The sequence below is a fragment of the Lagopus leucura genome, unplaced genomic scaffold, assembly GCF_019238085.1.
Source record: "Lagopus leucura isolate 7727_CA_CO unplaced genomic scaffold, USGS_WTPT01 Super-Scaffold_73, whole genome shotgun sequence".
In the NCBI taxonomy this organism is placed as follows: Eukaryota; Metazoa; Chordata; class Aves; order Galliformes; family Phasianidae; genus Lagopus; species Lagopus leucura.
In genome coordinates, this window is record NW_024962252.1 from 78,127,622 (window position 1) to 78,145,090 (window position 17,469).

Genomic DNA, 17,469 nt, shown 5'->3' on the forward strand with positions numbered 1-17,469 from the left:
ACCCCAAAACTGCTGAAATTAAGGTTGTTCTTGCATTTATATATGGAAAGGAGCCATTGACAGCTAGATCAGTGAACCTCATTGTGCTTTAAACCTCAAGGCAGCATTAAACTCCCACTGTGATGTGCCAAGAGCTTTGAATGAAAGGCTCTAAGTTGTGAAAAATATTATTCCAGCACGAAAAGTCGTGCACTGTAGAGTATTAAGACCTTATTTATTTCCATCTTCCTCATAAAGTATATATGGTGGGCTTGAGTGTTACATTTTGGAACATGAGTTACAATTAAGTTTCAATGTTTTACACTTAATACCAGAGTGTGTGCTGAAAGCAACAGGCTGCCAAGACCTGTCATTTTGCTGCTCATGTCTCAGACTATCAGATTTTATTCCTGTTATTTATTTATTTTAAAAATCCTAGCAAATGCTAGTTATTGTGGCAATTGTATTTTGTTTTAGGGCAAGGTATTGCTTAGTATCAGTATGTAAAAGATTGTAATAGCTGTACAATAACCTTGGCAGTTTATAGTGCAAAGAGTTTCATTATTTTGTAATTATTTGCTTTAGGTTGCAAGACACCTTGCTTTTCTGAAAAAAGAACTTCAAGTGTGACATCCCCAGCATTAAATCAAGTCCTGTAAATAGCTGATAAACACATCCACCACCTAAAGAAGTTCAAGTCAGATTTTCATTTGTATGAAAAAGTGTCTTCTCCAGATGTATTACTGCATTATGGGCACAAACAGACCAGATACGCAGGGACAAAATTGGGTTTGGCATCAGTTTATAAAGAACCCAACTAAACTAAATACCTTCCCTACCAAATGGTACAGAAGGAGCTGCTTTCCTATGTAGTTCTGTTCATAAGCAAGCAGTACAGCACTGTACAAGTGGAGCTGTGGTGCAAGACAGCTTGTGCTGAAAGTCGAATGTACATCTAATGTACAAAGACATGAATGTTTCATGACCTTTTATCCAAGAGTAAATTCTACACAAGGCAGTAAATCCCCTCCCCAAAGTTGTATTTAATCAAAAAATCTCACTAAATTATTCCCAAACTACTTTCCATATGTAGGAAAATACTGTTGCCCTTCCTATCTATGCAGTACATTACACTGTACTAATCATTTGGTGGGGCCAGACTGAAAAAAAAAAAAAAAAAAGGGACTCTCAAGAACAGGAATTTAGAAGTAGCAGAAATCTTTTATCTGATAAGATAAAAGCATAGGAATCTTAAAAATTAGGTGCCTCCAGAAGATAATACAAAATGAATGCCTAAGTTGTGAACGCTATTTAAATGACAAAATTGTTTATTACCCAGTACAGATACAAGACAATTTGGTATTAATTTTATTTTTCAAGCTGTTTATTGTGTACTGAAAGCAAGCCTGAAAAGCCAAAAAGAATTAGCATTTCTCTGAACCAAGCATTTTCTAAGTTAACATGAAAGCTACGCTTGCATTTAGCAGTTCATGTAGAGTAAATTGAAGGCACTGGAATAACAAGCTTTTTCAGACACAAAACAGTTTTCTTGAAAAGCTTCCATATTATGAACAGGCTTTCCTGTTTTATATTCAAGGACCAGACCTTCTCCTGCCTCAGTTTTAATTATTCTGGTATCAACAGCGTTACCAGTATTGCTAAAATTAGTACTTAGTCTTATCACAGCTTGAGATGGGAGGCTTGGAACCATAGCTTTCAGATCTATTGTCGATTCCTGTCCAAAATTGAGAACCATCATAAAGACACTGTCCAACCCATCCAATTCCCTCACGTACACAAAAACATCACTGTCATTCCAGATGGAGCACATCCACCCCCGATGTATGGGTAGCTCGTTGTTGCGAAGTAGAGTTAGTTCTCTGTACAAATTCAGGGTTGAGTTGGACTGGGCCATCTGAACCTGCAACAGAGTCAGCATTGTACGAGATGGACCTCTCACGCGCACGCCATCTACCAGGAACAACCTCTTAGAATTCAGTTCTAACAATTAATTCTCTTCAAATTTGTCTGCCAATTCCATGTCAAAAGTGCTTTTTCTCCTGCACTTTCTTGAGATTTGTACAGTGGCAGAGATTATCCAGCAGGACAGAATTTCCTTGATACTACCTTCCAGCTGTCTGTTAGAGTGCTTAGCATTTGTTCTACAGAAAACCACAGCCACTTAAAGCTTGATAGTGAACCTTCTTCACTGAGTCTGATCTACTGAAGTCATAGGATTTATTTCCTGTTTGTTGGGGTTTCTTTTCTTTTCTTTTTTCCCCAGTCTTTGCATTATATTTTTGTCTTCAGTGTTGGTCAGCACTGTAGATCAGCAAAATCTGCTTAAGCCACTGCTCAAATGCTATAAAAAATGTATTTATATACTTTACAAATAGTCTGTGTAAAGTTATTACAAGGAGGGTGCTTTACATACGCTAATATAAATGAAAAGTGTTGGATTTCAATTTAATGTTAAAATGATTAAAGGGATGTTAAGTCAACTTGCCACATCAACATTATCGTTGCAGTTGCTCTGTTTAAATGACTACAGCTGAAGCAGACTCTTTGCTGATGCAAGGATTTCTTTTCCTAACAAAATCAGTTAAGATTCAATGCTTTTCTGTTTTCCCCCCTGGAGTTTTGTTTTTGTTACACTGCCAGGTCCCATTAGAAGTCGAAGAAAAATAGATACAGCAGGATACTTTTAGACCATTGGTTTGTCACACACAAATACCTACTTCAGCATTGACACTTTGGTAGTCAGAGTTAACAGGTATCCAGCTACTGTTGCCTTCAGTAAAACCAGCATTATCGTTGCTGTTCCACTGCATAGGGGATTGAGCTGGAAAGGTCACCTGGAAAATAAAGTGGTGTTAGAGCCATTACCAAGTTGTGTATTTTAATTAACCTGTTAAAAAGCTGGCACTTAAATAACACATTCTCAGTTCCACACATTAATCACCATTTCAGCATTATTTTCTCTGGTTGATGTTAAGAATCAGCAAGGAGGATGTAATCCTGATGCAGATCTCAAGAGAAACAGTTAGAAGAGTAGCTCTGTGGTAATGGAAGAGAACAGACAGTCCAACAGATACAGCACTACTGGCTAAATGTGGAGTTCCAACTAAGCAGGAGTCTCCCCTTGCAACAGATGGTTGACTAAAAGCAGCTAGAATATTCTAGTGAATAACTGACATGCATTTAGAGAAAGTACAAGAAAATGAGTCCCAAGAAGAGATAACAGCAAATGAGTAAATGCTATTGAGAATCTGTTCTTCTCTAGTCACGAAACTTTTCATTGTAGGTCTCTTCAAGCTTGTGTTTGCAAGGACTACAGCTTGGGGAGGATTGCTCGTGTGAGAAACAAATTTCTCAAGTTCAACAACTGTACTGAATAGCAACTTTTAGCTTATTGAAAGGTGTTATGTAAGAAGATGAATGAAGTTCTGATTTTGAGGGATTCAGAAAAATTATGACAAAGCTTCCTCAATGTTATTGAAGAGCTTGCCAAAAAGATCTGACACTTAAATTTAATGACATAAGAGGGCATAAAATATTTTGCACATACTTTGGGTGTTTGTTTCCTATGAAAATTGTTTTTTTCATATAAAGGACACTTTTCACTACAATCTGTCAGAATAGCAGCTTGACAAAAGAAATTGTCACTTTGCCTCATGACATTATAAATAACGGGTTTCTCCTTTTAGCATGTTCTGAAAAGCAGGGAAAAAAAGAATCCTAAGTTTTTAACACTTGTAACACTCCCTTTTATCTTTACCTTTTCATGATTCTTAAAGACTTTCAAATGCTGGGATTGAAAACTATTTCTTGAGCAAATCCTCTCTACCTCATTAATCAGGGACTCTTCCTCTCCAGATCGAATGAAGAGTGGTTTTGCATTGTTACAAGCCCATGAGCCACAGGGTGGTAACTAAATGAGAGAATAACCTGAGGAGCCAAGGGCAAGCCACTTTGCTGAAGAGCATCTTTTTGTCAGTAGTAATCAATGACAGTAAGATAATGCAAGACACATCTTTGGTTTCTCAGAGACAAAGTGATTTCCTGTCAGAGACATTTCTTCACAGCTGAATCAGACAAACCTAGGGATGATTGTGTGCTTCTCTGAGTGCATCTTTCCCTTTGGTACAAATCTGGCCAATAGTACTCTCAGTAACATCACCAGAATCTGCCTCATTCTGCAACAGAATCATAGAATATCTTGGGTTGGAAGGGATCTCAAGGATCATCAAGTTCCAGCCCCTCTGCGACAGACAGGGTTTCAACTGTGAGATCAGGTACTGGATCAGATTGCCCAGGGCTCCATCCAACCTAGCCTTAAACATCTCCAGGGATGGGGCATCCACAAACTCTGGCCAATCTGTTCCAGCGCCTCAGCACTCTCTCTGACATCTAATCTAAATCTCCATTCCTTTAGTTTTAAACCATTCCCCCTTTGCTACCTGACCATGTAAAAAGTTGATTTCCTTCAAATTTATTAACTCCCTTTAAACACTGGAAGGCCACAATGAGGCCTCTCCCAACAGCCTTCTCTTTGTCAGGCTGAACAATCATAGAATCATATAGAATCATAGAAGGGCCTGGGTTCAAAAGGACCATAATGATAATTTAGTTTCAACCCCCCTGCTATGTGCAGGGTTGCCAACCACTAGACCAGCTTGCCCATCAGCCTATCTTCATAGGAGAGGTGTTCCAGCCCTTAGATCATCCTCATCTCCTTCCTCTCCAAATTCTCCACATCTTTCCTGTGTTTAGGGCCCCAGACTTGGATGCAGTACTCCAGCTGGGGCCTCACAAGGGCAGAGTCACCTCCCTCCCCCTGCTGGCCACCCCTTTTGATGCAGTCCAGGATACCATTGGCCTTCTTTGCTGCAAGCGCACACTGCTGGCTCACGTTAAGTTTTTCATCAATCAGGACCTGTAAGTCCTTCTCAGCAGGGCTACTCTCAAGTTCTTCTCGCAGCTTGTAGACACATCTGCGGTTACCTCGACCCAAGCGCAAAACCTTGCACTTTGCTTTGTTGAACCTCCTTAAGTTCACAAGGGCCCCCCTCTTGAGTTTATCAAGGTTCCTCGGATGGCATCCCTTCCTTCTGCTGTATCAACCGCATCGCTCAGGTTGGTGTCATCAGCAAACTTGCTGAGGGCGCACTCAATCCCATCATCTACGTCACTGATAAAGATGTTAACGAGTACCAGTCCCAAGAGAAACCCATGGGGGGGTCACCACTCACTGTCTCTGCCTTGATATTGAGCTGCTGACCACAACCTTCTGGCTGCAACCTTCCAACCTTATCCACTGAACTGTCCAGCATTCAATTCTATCTCTCTTCAATTCAGAGATAAGGATGTGGTGGGGGACCATGTCAATGGCCTTGCAGAAGTCGAGGTAGATGACATCAGATATCTTCAATTTGTCCACCACTGCCATCACTCCTTCATAGAAGGCTATCAGATTGGTTAGGCACAATCTTCCCTTGGGGAAGCCATGCGGGCTGTCTCAGAACACCCACTCATCCCCCTTGTGTTCCTTTATGTGTCTTCCAGGAGGATCTGTTCCATGATCTTCCCAAGCAGAGGTGAGGCTTACCAGCCTGTAGTTCCCTGAGTCTTCCTTCCTCCCTTTCCCGTAAATGGGAATGATGTTTCCCTTTTTCCAGTCCCTGGGGACTTTGCATGATAACCACAACTTTTCAGATACTATGGAGAGTGGCTCAGCAACAGTATCAGCAGCTCCCTTAAGACCCTGGGATGCATGCCTTCTGGCCCCATGGGTTTGTACACATTCAGTCCGTCTGAAATGGTCTCAGATTTGCTCACTCCTTACAGTGAGAGAGATTTTGCTCCCCCTAGTTCCCAGCTCTATTTGAGAATCCTGGCTGCTAGTAAAGACTGAGGCAAAGAACTCAGAGTATCTCCGCCTTCTCCATATCTGTTGTAGTTCCATTCTCCTTTATCTTTTAGTAGAGGAGTTATGCTCTCTTTGACCTGCATGTTCTGACCTATGTACCTGTAGAATCTCTTCTTCTTGTTTCTAACATCCCTTGCTAAATTCAGTCCTGTCTGTGCCTCTGGTTGGTCTGTCCAGTACTTGAACCAGAAAGTTTTATTGTCAGTGCACACCAGGAGTCTCCTGGATCACTTACAGCTCATCATGTTGTAACAGAGGTGTTCCACATTGAGAACTGCATCTGCCTTAGGATCATGTTCTTGAGGAGTTCAAATATAGCCAGAAGATGCAGATCTGGGCTATTCCCTTTTGGGCATGACCTTTTCCAATTGTGCAGGCATATCTCCAGCAAAGAGACTACAGTAGTCAGGTGCAATCATAGAAGAAACAAGAAATCACATACACAACTGAAAGTCAGGCAGGTCAGCACAGTGTGAAAGGCACAGGCACTTTGTTTTAATCCCTTGACTTTGATTAAGTTCTGAACAAACTATAAGCAAACAAACATCCTGCTACGCGTTACCTGTAACTATGAACAAATAAGTGACATATGTGGTCTGCAGGCTTGGCTAACAGCTTTGGATCTGAAATTCAAAACAAAAAATGGAGACCCTGCATGACAAGGAAAAACCACTTCTACCACTAAGTGCTAAGCAGTGCCTGGTGTGCTCACACACCTCTTTTCGGAGACCCCCTCTTCTGAGTTTGTGCACTTCGGAGAGGGCTATGGCTTTGACAGGTGCCTCTTTATAGCAAGAATAAAGCAGTCTCCAGGAGACAGGCTTTAGCTACGCCTCCATGAATTCTGAATTCCTTTAAAAATTAGCCAGGAAACAATGGACTTTGATAGAGTGAATAAAGTACTGCGGGAGGAAGGAGACATGGACTCTGTTCTTCCTGCCTTAGGCAACTGCACACCTATCAGAGCCACTGGCCTAGGCCTGACACTGGCAATTGCTATGACTTCTGCTGAAGCAAAGCAAAGCCACCACAGAACATGCTAGTCTGATCCAGCTGAGGGCAGAAAACAGGGACCAGGACTGTAACCTAGCAGCTCAGGAAGGTGCCAGAGCCTTGGTTCTGATTTCAGGCCTGGCCATTTCTGCATCCTGTGTAACAGCTTTGCAATGAAGAACATAGCACCACACCTAAACGTTGAGAAAAACTGGATTTGGTTGATCTTGTATTTCCAAATATGCCATTAATCAGAAATAAATAACATCAGGATCAGAATTTATATACTCCTCACTTACATTTGCTGATGCAACGTTCTCCATGCCTATTTCTTCACCATAGTAAGTTATAGGAGTACCAGGGAGGGTTAACAGCAGCATGTTTATAACTCTGACATACTCATTCCCAAACCGAGATGAAATCCGATCAGTGTTCGGGCTTCCGACCTCAAGAAAACATCATTCCATTAAAAAGACATAAAATTCTATGCATACATGAAGCTGGTCTGAGACAAAAACCATTTGGAGTGAACTTCTGTTCACAGGCACTGAAATAAAGGAAAAAATTATTTAAATTCACATTATCTCCACCAAGCTAAGAGAACCTGTTCTTCCCTTGTCAAGCGACACACACCAAAATCACTGTCCAGCTGAGTAGCTCAGTAGGTATCAAGTGTATTGGCCAAACACATGCACATCCCAATTGCACAACTAGATTAGTAATTATCTCAAAAGAGATAAATGACAAGAGACTGTCTCATACTAAGAAAAGGGCTTTACAGTGGCCCCCAGCATTGACAGCTGCACTGTTATTTTCTTCCACTTTCACTTCTAGATCTACAAGGAGGATCTTTTTCTTTTTTTTTAAATGCCAGTGCACAATTTTGCCCAAATATTTTAGAACGTAGGTGGCAGATGTAAGGGGAGATGACAAATCAGCCCGAGACTTTGTTAATTCCCCCAGTTATGGCTCCCTTCTCACTGCCATGCATTGTTTTGTGGTGACTCTTATATGGGGTTGTGAGAAGCTGGCAGCCCTGCAAGAGAAATTCCCAAAGGTGAGCATACTGAAGCATGGGACTGAAACCAAAGAGATCTGTAGGAATGTAGGAAGGGATGTGAAACAAGTGGCTGCAACTCCATTTGGTCTGTATACGAGCTTGTTTTCTTTCTGAAAGCCACAACAGCTGAAAGCTTTTTCTAAATATTAACTTGGACATTTTGCCTCCTCTCACAGAGAGGATGCCTTGAGGGTACAGAATTGCATTCCTGAGGACCACACTCGATACCCAAACAGAACTGCTCCCACATTGCAATTGCAGAAATGATCGGAGGCTATAGTTTCTGTGTTTTGCGTGTGGCTCATCTCTTTCATATCCCAAACATAGTTCACAGCAAGAACCTGCACAGCTAATCCCACTGAAATCCACGTGTGTGGAGGTTCTATCATCTTATCACCAACAGGAAAGGGCCTTTCCCATAACAGCAAGTCCAGAATTCTTACCACCCAGTTTGGCCATTTTCCTTCAGGCATGTTTTTCATCCACATGTTGACAGCTTCAGAAACACTGCTGCCAGATAGATTTTTCATGTTAATTAGATAGAAATTGAATGGGAAGTCTGCTTCTTGGACAAAAGTTGTTCCATAATACACCATTGTTCCTTCTATGTCTTCGTTTTCATCACTGTCAGAACCCATAAATCTGCAAAGAAGTAAACAAGGAGACTTTTTTTTTTTTTTTTGTCTTATCCCTGATTTGTACAGAGCTGAAGAAAGCTAGGAACAGTATTCAACATACTTAGAAAATAATACAGGATTAAGAATTACATCTGCCTCCCTCCTCCTCATAAAAAAAAAAAAAAAAAAACAACATACGGAGATATTTATAGTTTGTAAAGCAGATAAGGGGAGATACCTGGAAAGCTGGTTTTTTTTGGTTTTTTTTTTTGCATTGTTTTTAAATTGCAGGAGTAACTGAGTACTGGCACAGGCTGCCCAGACGGGCTTGTAGTTTCCATCCTCAAAAGCCATTTAGGAATCATCCTGGGCAGTCGGCTCTGGATGTCCTTCCTGCTTCAGCAGGGGTTGGAGCAGGTGGCCTCCAGAGGCACTTGACAGCCTCAGCTATGCTGTGGTGCTGATAATCTCTGATCATGTATCTGATCTGAACCATATTGTTAATACTGTGCGTGGGATTGGGCTCATGGGCTTTGATTACAATTGTGCCACCATGAGCGATCACACATTCTGCCTACTTGTTACAGGCACAGATACAATACAGCTACCAGAGCTTAACTTACTGCACCTTTCCTTTCCTGTGCACTTTGGGAAAGAGCATAGCCTACTATAGCACTCGAGGACAAAAGCCTTACATGGTGTGTTGTGTTAGAAATTGAAAAAAGACCAAAAAACATTTTACTGCTATAAAGACGGAGACAAAAAGAGAGAAAGAAATTCCCTAGCCACAACAATGACTACCTGTATCGGCCAGGTTCAGTGCTGTATTGATCCATGGTTTCGCGGAAGCTACGGATGATGTCATGCATACCAACTTGCGTGGTTGTGTAGTCATGGTAGAGCTCAGAATAGGCTATGATGCTCTCCTTAAAGACAAAGCCATGTTAGTAGTCCAATATTTTAGAGTTCAAAGTTCTCCAAATTCTTCCTGAGACAATCCACCAACCCAAGCAAAGTTTTAAACTGACATAAGTTTAGCATACCAGTGCATTGCTGTGGTAACATCGTATTTGTAGAACTGATAAGTTCTGAAATCACCAACACAGCAGATCAGCTATAATCACCAGACTCACTACTTCAACAAAAGCCCAAGTAACAGGATGCATGCATGTGGCCTCTGGCCACACTTCACTCTAGTATATTGGCAACAGGAGGTGGGGTTTTATTTGTTTTACTGCAAAGAAGTATGTGTCAGTGCCTGCAATGGGATCCCAAGTGAGCCAGAGTGCTGAGCTCACCTCTTGTAATGGGCTCCCCCAAGACAACCAATGAAATGTTAGAATTCACAGGTCTGGTCTTTTCAGGAAAAAAAATTGAAAAGTCAAAACAGTTTAAACAAAACCAGAAGTAACTGTCTGCACAGAAATAGAGTGGGTGTATGGACAATTCCTACCCACAGCGCTCCTGTTCAACCCTTCCTTGTATGCACTGCTTAAGCAACAAATCCAGGAACCACCTTCCAAGGAACACAACTGACTCAGCACTTCTAAAGCCATAATTAAAACCCTGAAGCGTAAAAAAATTCTCTTGCCACCCATGGAAAATACAGGAGAAAAAGCCAAAATATACATTACAGGATTCTGAGATTTGTTCACTTGTGGCTCATCTCGTAGATGTGTGGCTTCTAGAAGAAACTTAACAGCGACAAAACTAAATCCATCGACTCCTTTGCCAAGCCAAAATTTGATAACATCCTAGGACAAAGAGAAGAGTTGAGAATTCCAAGTGAGCCCATCTCATTCATAATGATACATACTTAAAGAGAAAACCCATTAGTAGACACGAACGTATAACTTATTTTTGAATTTGTACTTCTAATTTTACTTGAAATGAAAGTGAATCCTGTCAAGTTAGAACTGTTATCTAAATAGGTGATGTCCTATCATTTCTTCTGGTATTAAAAAAAATAAATTGGTCTGCAACTTCTCTCATAATTCATAAGTCCAGGGCCAGAATGTGCCTAAGGGCCTTCCCATCTCTTCTATCAGAAGAGCTTGGATCAGGCTAAGCTCTATTGCTGGAGAACGCCATCTTGCTGCACACAGATAGAGCACACTGATTCAAACGTGATGTATGCCGTTCTGCACAGATCTCATGCCACCAATTTTCATTTTATACAATAGAGCTCTTAGAATATTTGTTCCCTTTTACTTGACAGATGGGGATTTTTCTGTTTTATTTTCAGGCTTTGTTGATTTATTTGTTGATTTGCAGGAACACCAAAATTATTATCCAAGTTAACTACTATAGATTTATAATTTCACTACCAAATGTAGAGGTTAGTCACTATTAAAGAAACTATTTCTACTTCAGTAGTCATTACATTATCACAGTTCTAATTACTCTATTTTTCACAAACAGCTCTGAAGTTCAATCTCTCTTGAAGAGTTTGTGTAAGTGTTCCTTAAGTACAGAAACTGTTATCTCACCTCAATACAAAAACACCCGTTTGTTTAAAAATGTATGAAATACACTTGCCAGAACAGAACTACTTCTCACTCAAGCTTACAGATTTTTGTTTGGCAAATACCAGGTACTGACTTTGTACTGAGAATGATTACTTTTACTTAAGACAGAAAGCCACAGCCCCTGGTTGCTAAAATGTTTACTGCTCCCCCATGCCCAGGAACTAAACCAAAAGCAATAGTGTTCTTCAGAGAAGCTGAAGCTTCCTCCTCACTCACACAGTCCTAACATGAAACAGGATTCTGAATTAAATTATTGAAGTATTACTTTATAACACGCCAAAGCAATTGATCGTACTCATAAGCATTTACCTAAAGTGAATATTATCAGACTAAACTTACTAGTCTTCACTTAATTTCTTCTCAAAGGAAATGCAGCACCTATTTGTTACTTCAGTTTCAGTAGCATATCAATTAAAAAAAAAATAATTGCCATGGCCATTGAAAAGCACAGGCAATAGCAGGAAAAGCAAAGAGTGGAAAGATGTGGTGCTAAGGGAAGCATCAAGACAGAGAAGTTACTGGTGGAGTTGGTCAAGAATCAATCTTGAGAGCAGTCTCATTTCATGCTTCAATTAATGAATACAACCAAGTAAGTTTTGTTTTGCTCCTTCTCATGCTTGCAGCACCCACAGTGAGGAGAAACAGAGACAGCCAAAGAGATGATTGCACTAGAATCGGGCAGGCAGGAAAACTACCACAAAAAGACACCAAAATTCAGTATCACAGCAGAAAAAAAACCAAGGATTACATCAAAGCTGTCCTACCACCTGGCAGGGAATAACAAAGGTAAGGAAAAAAAAAAAAAAGGAAAAACACAGTTGCCATACTCCCCAGGTTCAGGCCTGCTTCCAATATTTTAGCAAATTGAGACTCATCTACTGGGAGACGTTGCAGACAAGCATAAGGTTTCATCAGAACACAGCTCTTCCTTGGTGCAACGCTCTTGGTTGTACATCTGTGTCTCTCCCCACAGAAAGCCACCAGAGATGCAGACAGACTGAAACTCACAAATTCCTCCTTATCCACGAGCCCCAGCATTCCTTGCATTTCACATCAGCATTGCCTCACCGCCATGAAAATGCAAACACCTCTGCTGAAACAAGGTGTTGCCCCCACAGGGCTGACTAATAAACAGCTCCTTGGATCAACAGAGATTAAAGCTTCTCTCAGCTTGGGTGATTCAGCTGTACTCCAGCACCAGTGACGCTTGGCTGTCCATGTCAATCCTTTCATCAGATGCTGTCCTCCATGTTGGAAGCATCAGAAGATGAAACTTGAACATTGCTTACGAACTCAATGTTTGTCTACACACTGTTCTGTTTCAATCATTTTAGTGTACTCTAATCTTCAAACTATTTTCAATTAAACTGTAAATTTGTGCTATTGGTGCAGCAGCAAATCATACTTACGTGGATTTCTTGTTGAACGGCAAGGTTGCGGAAATTTAAGTCCGGCTGCTCTTTCCCAAACTGATGAAAATAACACTGCTTCCTCACATCATCATACTGCCAGCTGGAATTCCCATAGACACTCACCTGCTCAAATAAGGGGAAGAAAAATCATCAGAACTCTCAATTGAGCATTTAGTCACATGTATAATTTAAAATGTGATGCATTACAAGCGTATAACAAGGCACAAAATGCCTCATCAATGCAATAAATAGGGTTGATTTTAATGTTTTGTTTCTCATTTCCTTCTCCTGTTAGCTGTTCCTTCTTTTTCAGTCACGCTTTCGCCACACGTATTTCTCATGTTCAATACTGCTTCATTCTTCTAAGTAGACTTTTGCTGGGAATTACTACAAATAGAGAGGGAAACATAGGTAGGACCATTTTTTTAGGATTAGGACCTCAGCTGCTCCTCGCACACCTCGCCCTGCAGATCTTGACCATCTTCACAGCCCTCCCTCGGACGCTCTCTAATAGCTTTATGTCCTCCTTATGTCGTGGCACTCAGCCCCTGCTCTCAGTGCTGGAGGCCATGGCCCCGCATCCACAGGACAATTGTGTTTCAGGTGCATACCTGGCAACCTGCAATCCAGTGGGTGATTTACGAACGTCCCTGCCCACACTCACCCAGTTGTTGGGAGCAATGATGGTCGCCCCTGCCTGCACGCAGTCCTGCCAGATGTAGTAATCTGTGTACTTCCCCGTGCGATTGCGACTGAGCTGGAACCAATGGTGCTTGTCACTGGTGTGGTTTGGTATCAAATCCATTATTACCTTTAACCCTAAAACACACACATTTGTTAATCAAGCCTTTTATGGTAAGGATCACGTTTTTTATTTATTTATTTATTTATAAAATGAAATCCTGAACATTTTGGGACTGGCAAAGCTAGTTCTCTTCCATTCAGCCCAACAGCCACAAGGGCTGGGCAAGGATTTGGTTTAAGGCACACGCGCCACCAACCAAGGACACAACTGCAGGAAGGAAATGTATGCTCCCTCTCAATCTTGTAATTCTATCTCTGCTTTCTTCAGAAAACCACAAGGCGCACCTGTATCATAACAGCGAACATCCTTTTGACAGAGCTATTTTGATCACAGCTTACCTCGATCATGTATGGATGCCAGAAGATCCTCAAAATCACTCATTGATCCAAACATGGGATCAATATCATAGAAGTCTTCAGCTCCATAGCCAGACTCTTTTAAGGGGGACTTGTAGAAAGATGTGATCCAGATGGTTTTTATATTTAAATGCGTGATATGGTCCAGCTTTTCTTGGATACCTATTGAAAGGAAAAGGGCATCATCTGATTACAAAAGACAAATAGGTTTTGTTAAATTAAGTTCGCTGCAGGCTCTCAAGGATGGAACAAAGATCTCCTTGCTATATAACCACTCCCAGTTTTCACCAATCTCAGTAATTTCTTGTAATTTCTTCAGGAACAGCAGGAGACCACAGAATGGAAACCATTCTAAGCCACTTCTATAGGGAAAAAGGAAAATAATAATCATTTAAAAAAAACAGACCAAAGGCCACTTCTAATCTGCAGTATTAAAATACTCATAATTTCATGCAATGTATTTAACATTCACTTCTGAAAACAAACACCTGTATTTTATTGAAGTACAACCACATCATTACTTTCTGGTTTCAAAGTCAATCAATCCTTTGATCACCCAAAGGGAAGTTTTAATGCATCCCAGTTTTTCCTTCTGTTGGGAAGTCTCCTACACTTTGCTACAGCTAGTGCTGCTTTTTGTCTAGAAATTCTTCAGATGCTATGGGGCTAAGACATTCATTTTAGAAGCCCAGCTGATACCTGAGCAGTATCAGGTACGCTTTCCTAATAGGATCTCAGAAACACAATAAAGAAAAAAAGAAGGAACACTTTGCCCCATTCTGACTTTGTCAGTTTGATTTTTCTGACTTCTCAGGGGGATGCAGCCAAACCAGCGTGACAACGCTGCCATCCTCCCATCTGACCATAGTTTTGCAGAGATGTTTTCCCATAATAGCAGTTCTGTTCCTGTTTGCTCTCAGCTCCACTGCCAAAAGCTTGGTCTAACTCCAGGCATAGGATAACTTGAGCAAGAAGCTTCTGATGATATCTAATAATTGGCAGCGTGGCTCACCAGCCAGTGGTTATCAGGACAGCTTTCGTGCCCCACTCTCAAATCACCATCTTTTTCTGCTCAACTATAAGGTGACTTTTAAAATTATTTTTATGCACATACCTCACGCACAGACAACAGCTGCCCTGCTTCGTTACGTACCTTTCAGATCACCGTTCCCATCCATGTTGCTGTCCTTATAAGAACGGGGGTAGACCTGGTAGATAGGACCATCTTGCCACCAATGGAGGCACTTTGGGGACAGAGCAATGATGGCAATCGTGGCAGACACGAGCAGGACGGCAGCAGCGATGATGAGCCAGAAGAGAATCTCCCTGGTGACCCTGTACCGGGCTTGGCTGGAGAACTTCAGCAGGACCTCCTTCGGCATTCCCGCATAGGGCTGCAGAGCTGGCTCTGCCACAGCTGCTGGGCTCACGTCAACAGCACACGTTTTTGGTATTTCATCTTGGCTGCTGGTGTTGGTGTCCCTGTCATCAAAAGCCTCATTTTGAACAAACCCGTTGTTCTCCACACCTCCTTTCTCACTCAGCTCCATCTGTAAGCTCTTTGCCTCCTCGTCGACCATTTCACTTCGTGCCTCTCCTCCTAGGGACACTCACTACAGCGAGCCAGCATACCTTTGTTCCGTGGAATGAGAAGCAGCACAATTAGCATCTGGCTTTATAAACAACCCTGACCAACTGGTCGAAGTTCACAAGAAACAGAAAGGGCAAAGTGCTCCGGCTCTTCTGCATAATAGGCATCTTCAGCGAGATAACACTGCAAGAAAGCAGTTTCTCACAGTGGCAGGCCTGTTTCTGGGGCTAACTGCAAAGTTACATTTACTGCTGCTCTCTTCAACATCATAAATTTCTCTTCCGTAATGTGCAGCTTCGCAAACTGATCCTGGTTTCTTTCCCCTCATGCAATCTCAGCATTAATGAATAATGCAAAGACTGACTGAGAACAAGTTGTTGGCAGCTTCAACAGCACAAACTCAATAGGAAAAATAGATCCAACGCCTGCTGTGCTTGGTTTCTCACTGCCCACGGTAAGCGCCTCAGCAGCAACAGCATTGATAAGACACACACTTCAATGAGCAGCACCTTACAGGTTGCTGCACCCAGAGCTCTCCCAGTCCAGGCACAATCAATCCAGCACTGCACAGGCACAAGCAGCACCCCTGTACAGTACAACGTAGCCACATCACTTAGAATCAGTGCATCATAAGGTTGGAAAAGATATCTAAGATCTCCTATCATCAGTATTTCCCCACTAAATCACATCCCCTACTATCACACCTACGTGTTTCTTGAACACCTCCAGGGATGGTGACTCTACCACCTCCCTCGGCATCCTGCGCCAGTCCTGACCACTCTGCCTGAGAAGTTTCTCCTAATATCCAATCCAAACCTCCCCTGGAGCAACTTGAGGATGCTCCCTCTCGTCCCATTGCCTTTCCACCTAAGGAGCTGCTGGGTGAGTTGTGGTCACGTGCAGTTGCCTAGGATGCAGATTCCTTTTCAACTTACTGGTATCTAATGCTAATTAAAGGAACTCACCCCCTGCTGCTTGTTCCCACCTCGCTTTGTCCCTGCCTTATGGCAGGTAAGCTATCAGGTGGCTGAGGAGCAAACCACACTGGGGAATGGATTTAGCACAATACAAAAACCGTTTTGCTCATTAAAGATCTCCATTCCTAAGCTGCTCAGTCACCACAGGATCGCATGGGTTGCCCCTCCTCAGCGCAGTGGGACAGGGACAGGCTGTGGACAGTGTGCATGGCACAGTATTTAGCCAAGCAGCTTCTCAGTCAACTCACACACGTGATGTCTCACATTCATTTCAGCATGTTTCTGTCCACCCCTGTACAGCAAATCCTCTTATTTCCATTTTGTGGACTACAAAAAGCAAGGCACGTGGCAGTTAGGTCTCAAATCAACAGATCTGCGTGCGTGCTCCAACAATCGAACACAGGAAGAGAATTCAAGTTCTCTTAATGGCTTACTCAAAGTCAAAGATCAGATATCCTCAGTTCACCCAAGTGGTGCAACTACCACCCAAAGCGCAGCTGAAATTCAGATTTAAAGTTTCTCAGCCATCTCTCTCAAAGCCAGTAAAAAATATAATGTTGATAATTGCCTGCAAGATGAGTGTCTGATCTGAAGATACAGGGTGTTACCTTCAGCATGCATACTTCTTACAGCTGATAAAGGCCAACTCAACAAGTCAGAAGTAATTGGAAGTCATCACTGCATTCTGACTTGCAGTTTTCTTCTCTTAATTCAAACCTTTTCAGCTGCACAACTGCAAGCGTTCATTCCATGAACCCTGCCACTTGTGAACTCTTTCTTCAAAATAGCATCTGTTGTCCTAATGCAATTCCTAAATCATACTAAATGTTTCCTAATGCCTTAAGTAGGACAGATTGCGTCTCAATTGCCAAGTGTGCCCTGAAAACAGGATTATTCTGCTGGAGGAGATGAAACCATGCACAAGCCCTAGGCTGTCTACAGATGGAACTTGTGTGGACACTTCAACCTCCCCATGGTTGCTGGGCACATTAAAAAAAAAAAGAAATGGGGGGTGTATTTTAAGATTAATATAGAAGATAAACTGTGCTGGGAACAAGCAGCTGTCTTGGTGAACATCTCAGCTCTCTCCACACCTTTGCTTTTTGCAACCAAATAGTTGACATAAGCAGCTGTACTGCTTTGTAGCACAACTGCTATATATTAACCATGTATAAAACCACACAGGTGTTTATATGCCTATTTTTCCCCCTCTTCACCTTGA

The 17,469-nt window shown here is 41.9% G+C and overlaps 2 protein-coding genes across 8 annotated transcripts in view; one reads left to right on the forward strand and one right to left on the reverse strand.

Moving 5' to 3' along the window:
* PREPL (prolyl endopeptidase like) overlaps positions 1–17,469 on the forward strand; it is a 34,664-nt gene that overhangs the window by 14,626 nt on the left and 2,569 nt on the right. The window contains exons 15-17 of one of the 7 annotated variants that reach the window (XR_006183120.1): positions 565–634; positions 11,730–11,892; positions 12,080–12,158. The exons of 1 other annotated variant lie outside the window; for it this stretch is intronic. Coding sequence is in view for 5 of the 6 variants with exons in the window: in XM_042895341.1 (XP_042751275.1) it covers positions 12,080–12,310 (231 nt within the window). In the remaining variant the exon portion in view is untranslated. Of the gene's footprint in view, positions 1–564; positions 2,369–3,283; positions 4,520–11,729; positions 12,783–17,469 lie in introns of those variants that run through there. 5 more of the 7 variants (XM_042895344.1, XM_042895341.1, XM_042895342.1 and 2 more) reach the window with 5 other exon arrangements.
* SLC3A1 (solute carrier family 3 member 1) lies at positions 1,387–17,353 on the reverse strand. Its single transcript, XM_042895348.1, has 10 exons — positions 14,833–17,353; positions 13,662–13,841; positions 13,183–13,337; positions 12,516–12,641; positions 10,213–10,332; positions 9,380–9,504; positions 8,405–8,603; positions 7,201–7,347; positions 2,718–2,834; positions 1,387–1,900 (listed from the first exon to the last, which is right to left on the reverse strand). The coding sequence occupies exons 1-10, from the start codon at positions 15,257–15,259 to the stop codon at positions 1,460–1,462; spliced, it is 2,037 nt and encodes a 678-aa protein (XP_042751282.1). The 5' UTR covers positions 15,260–17,353; the 3' UTR covers positions 1,387–1,459.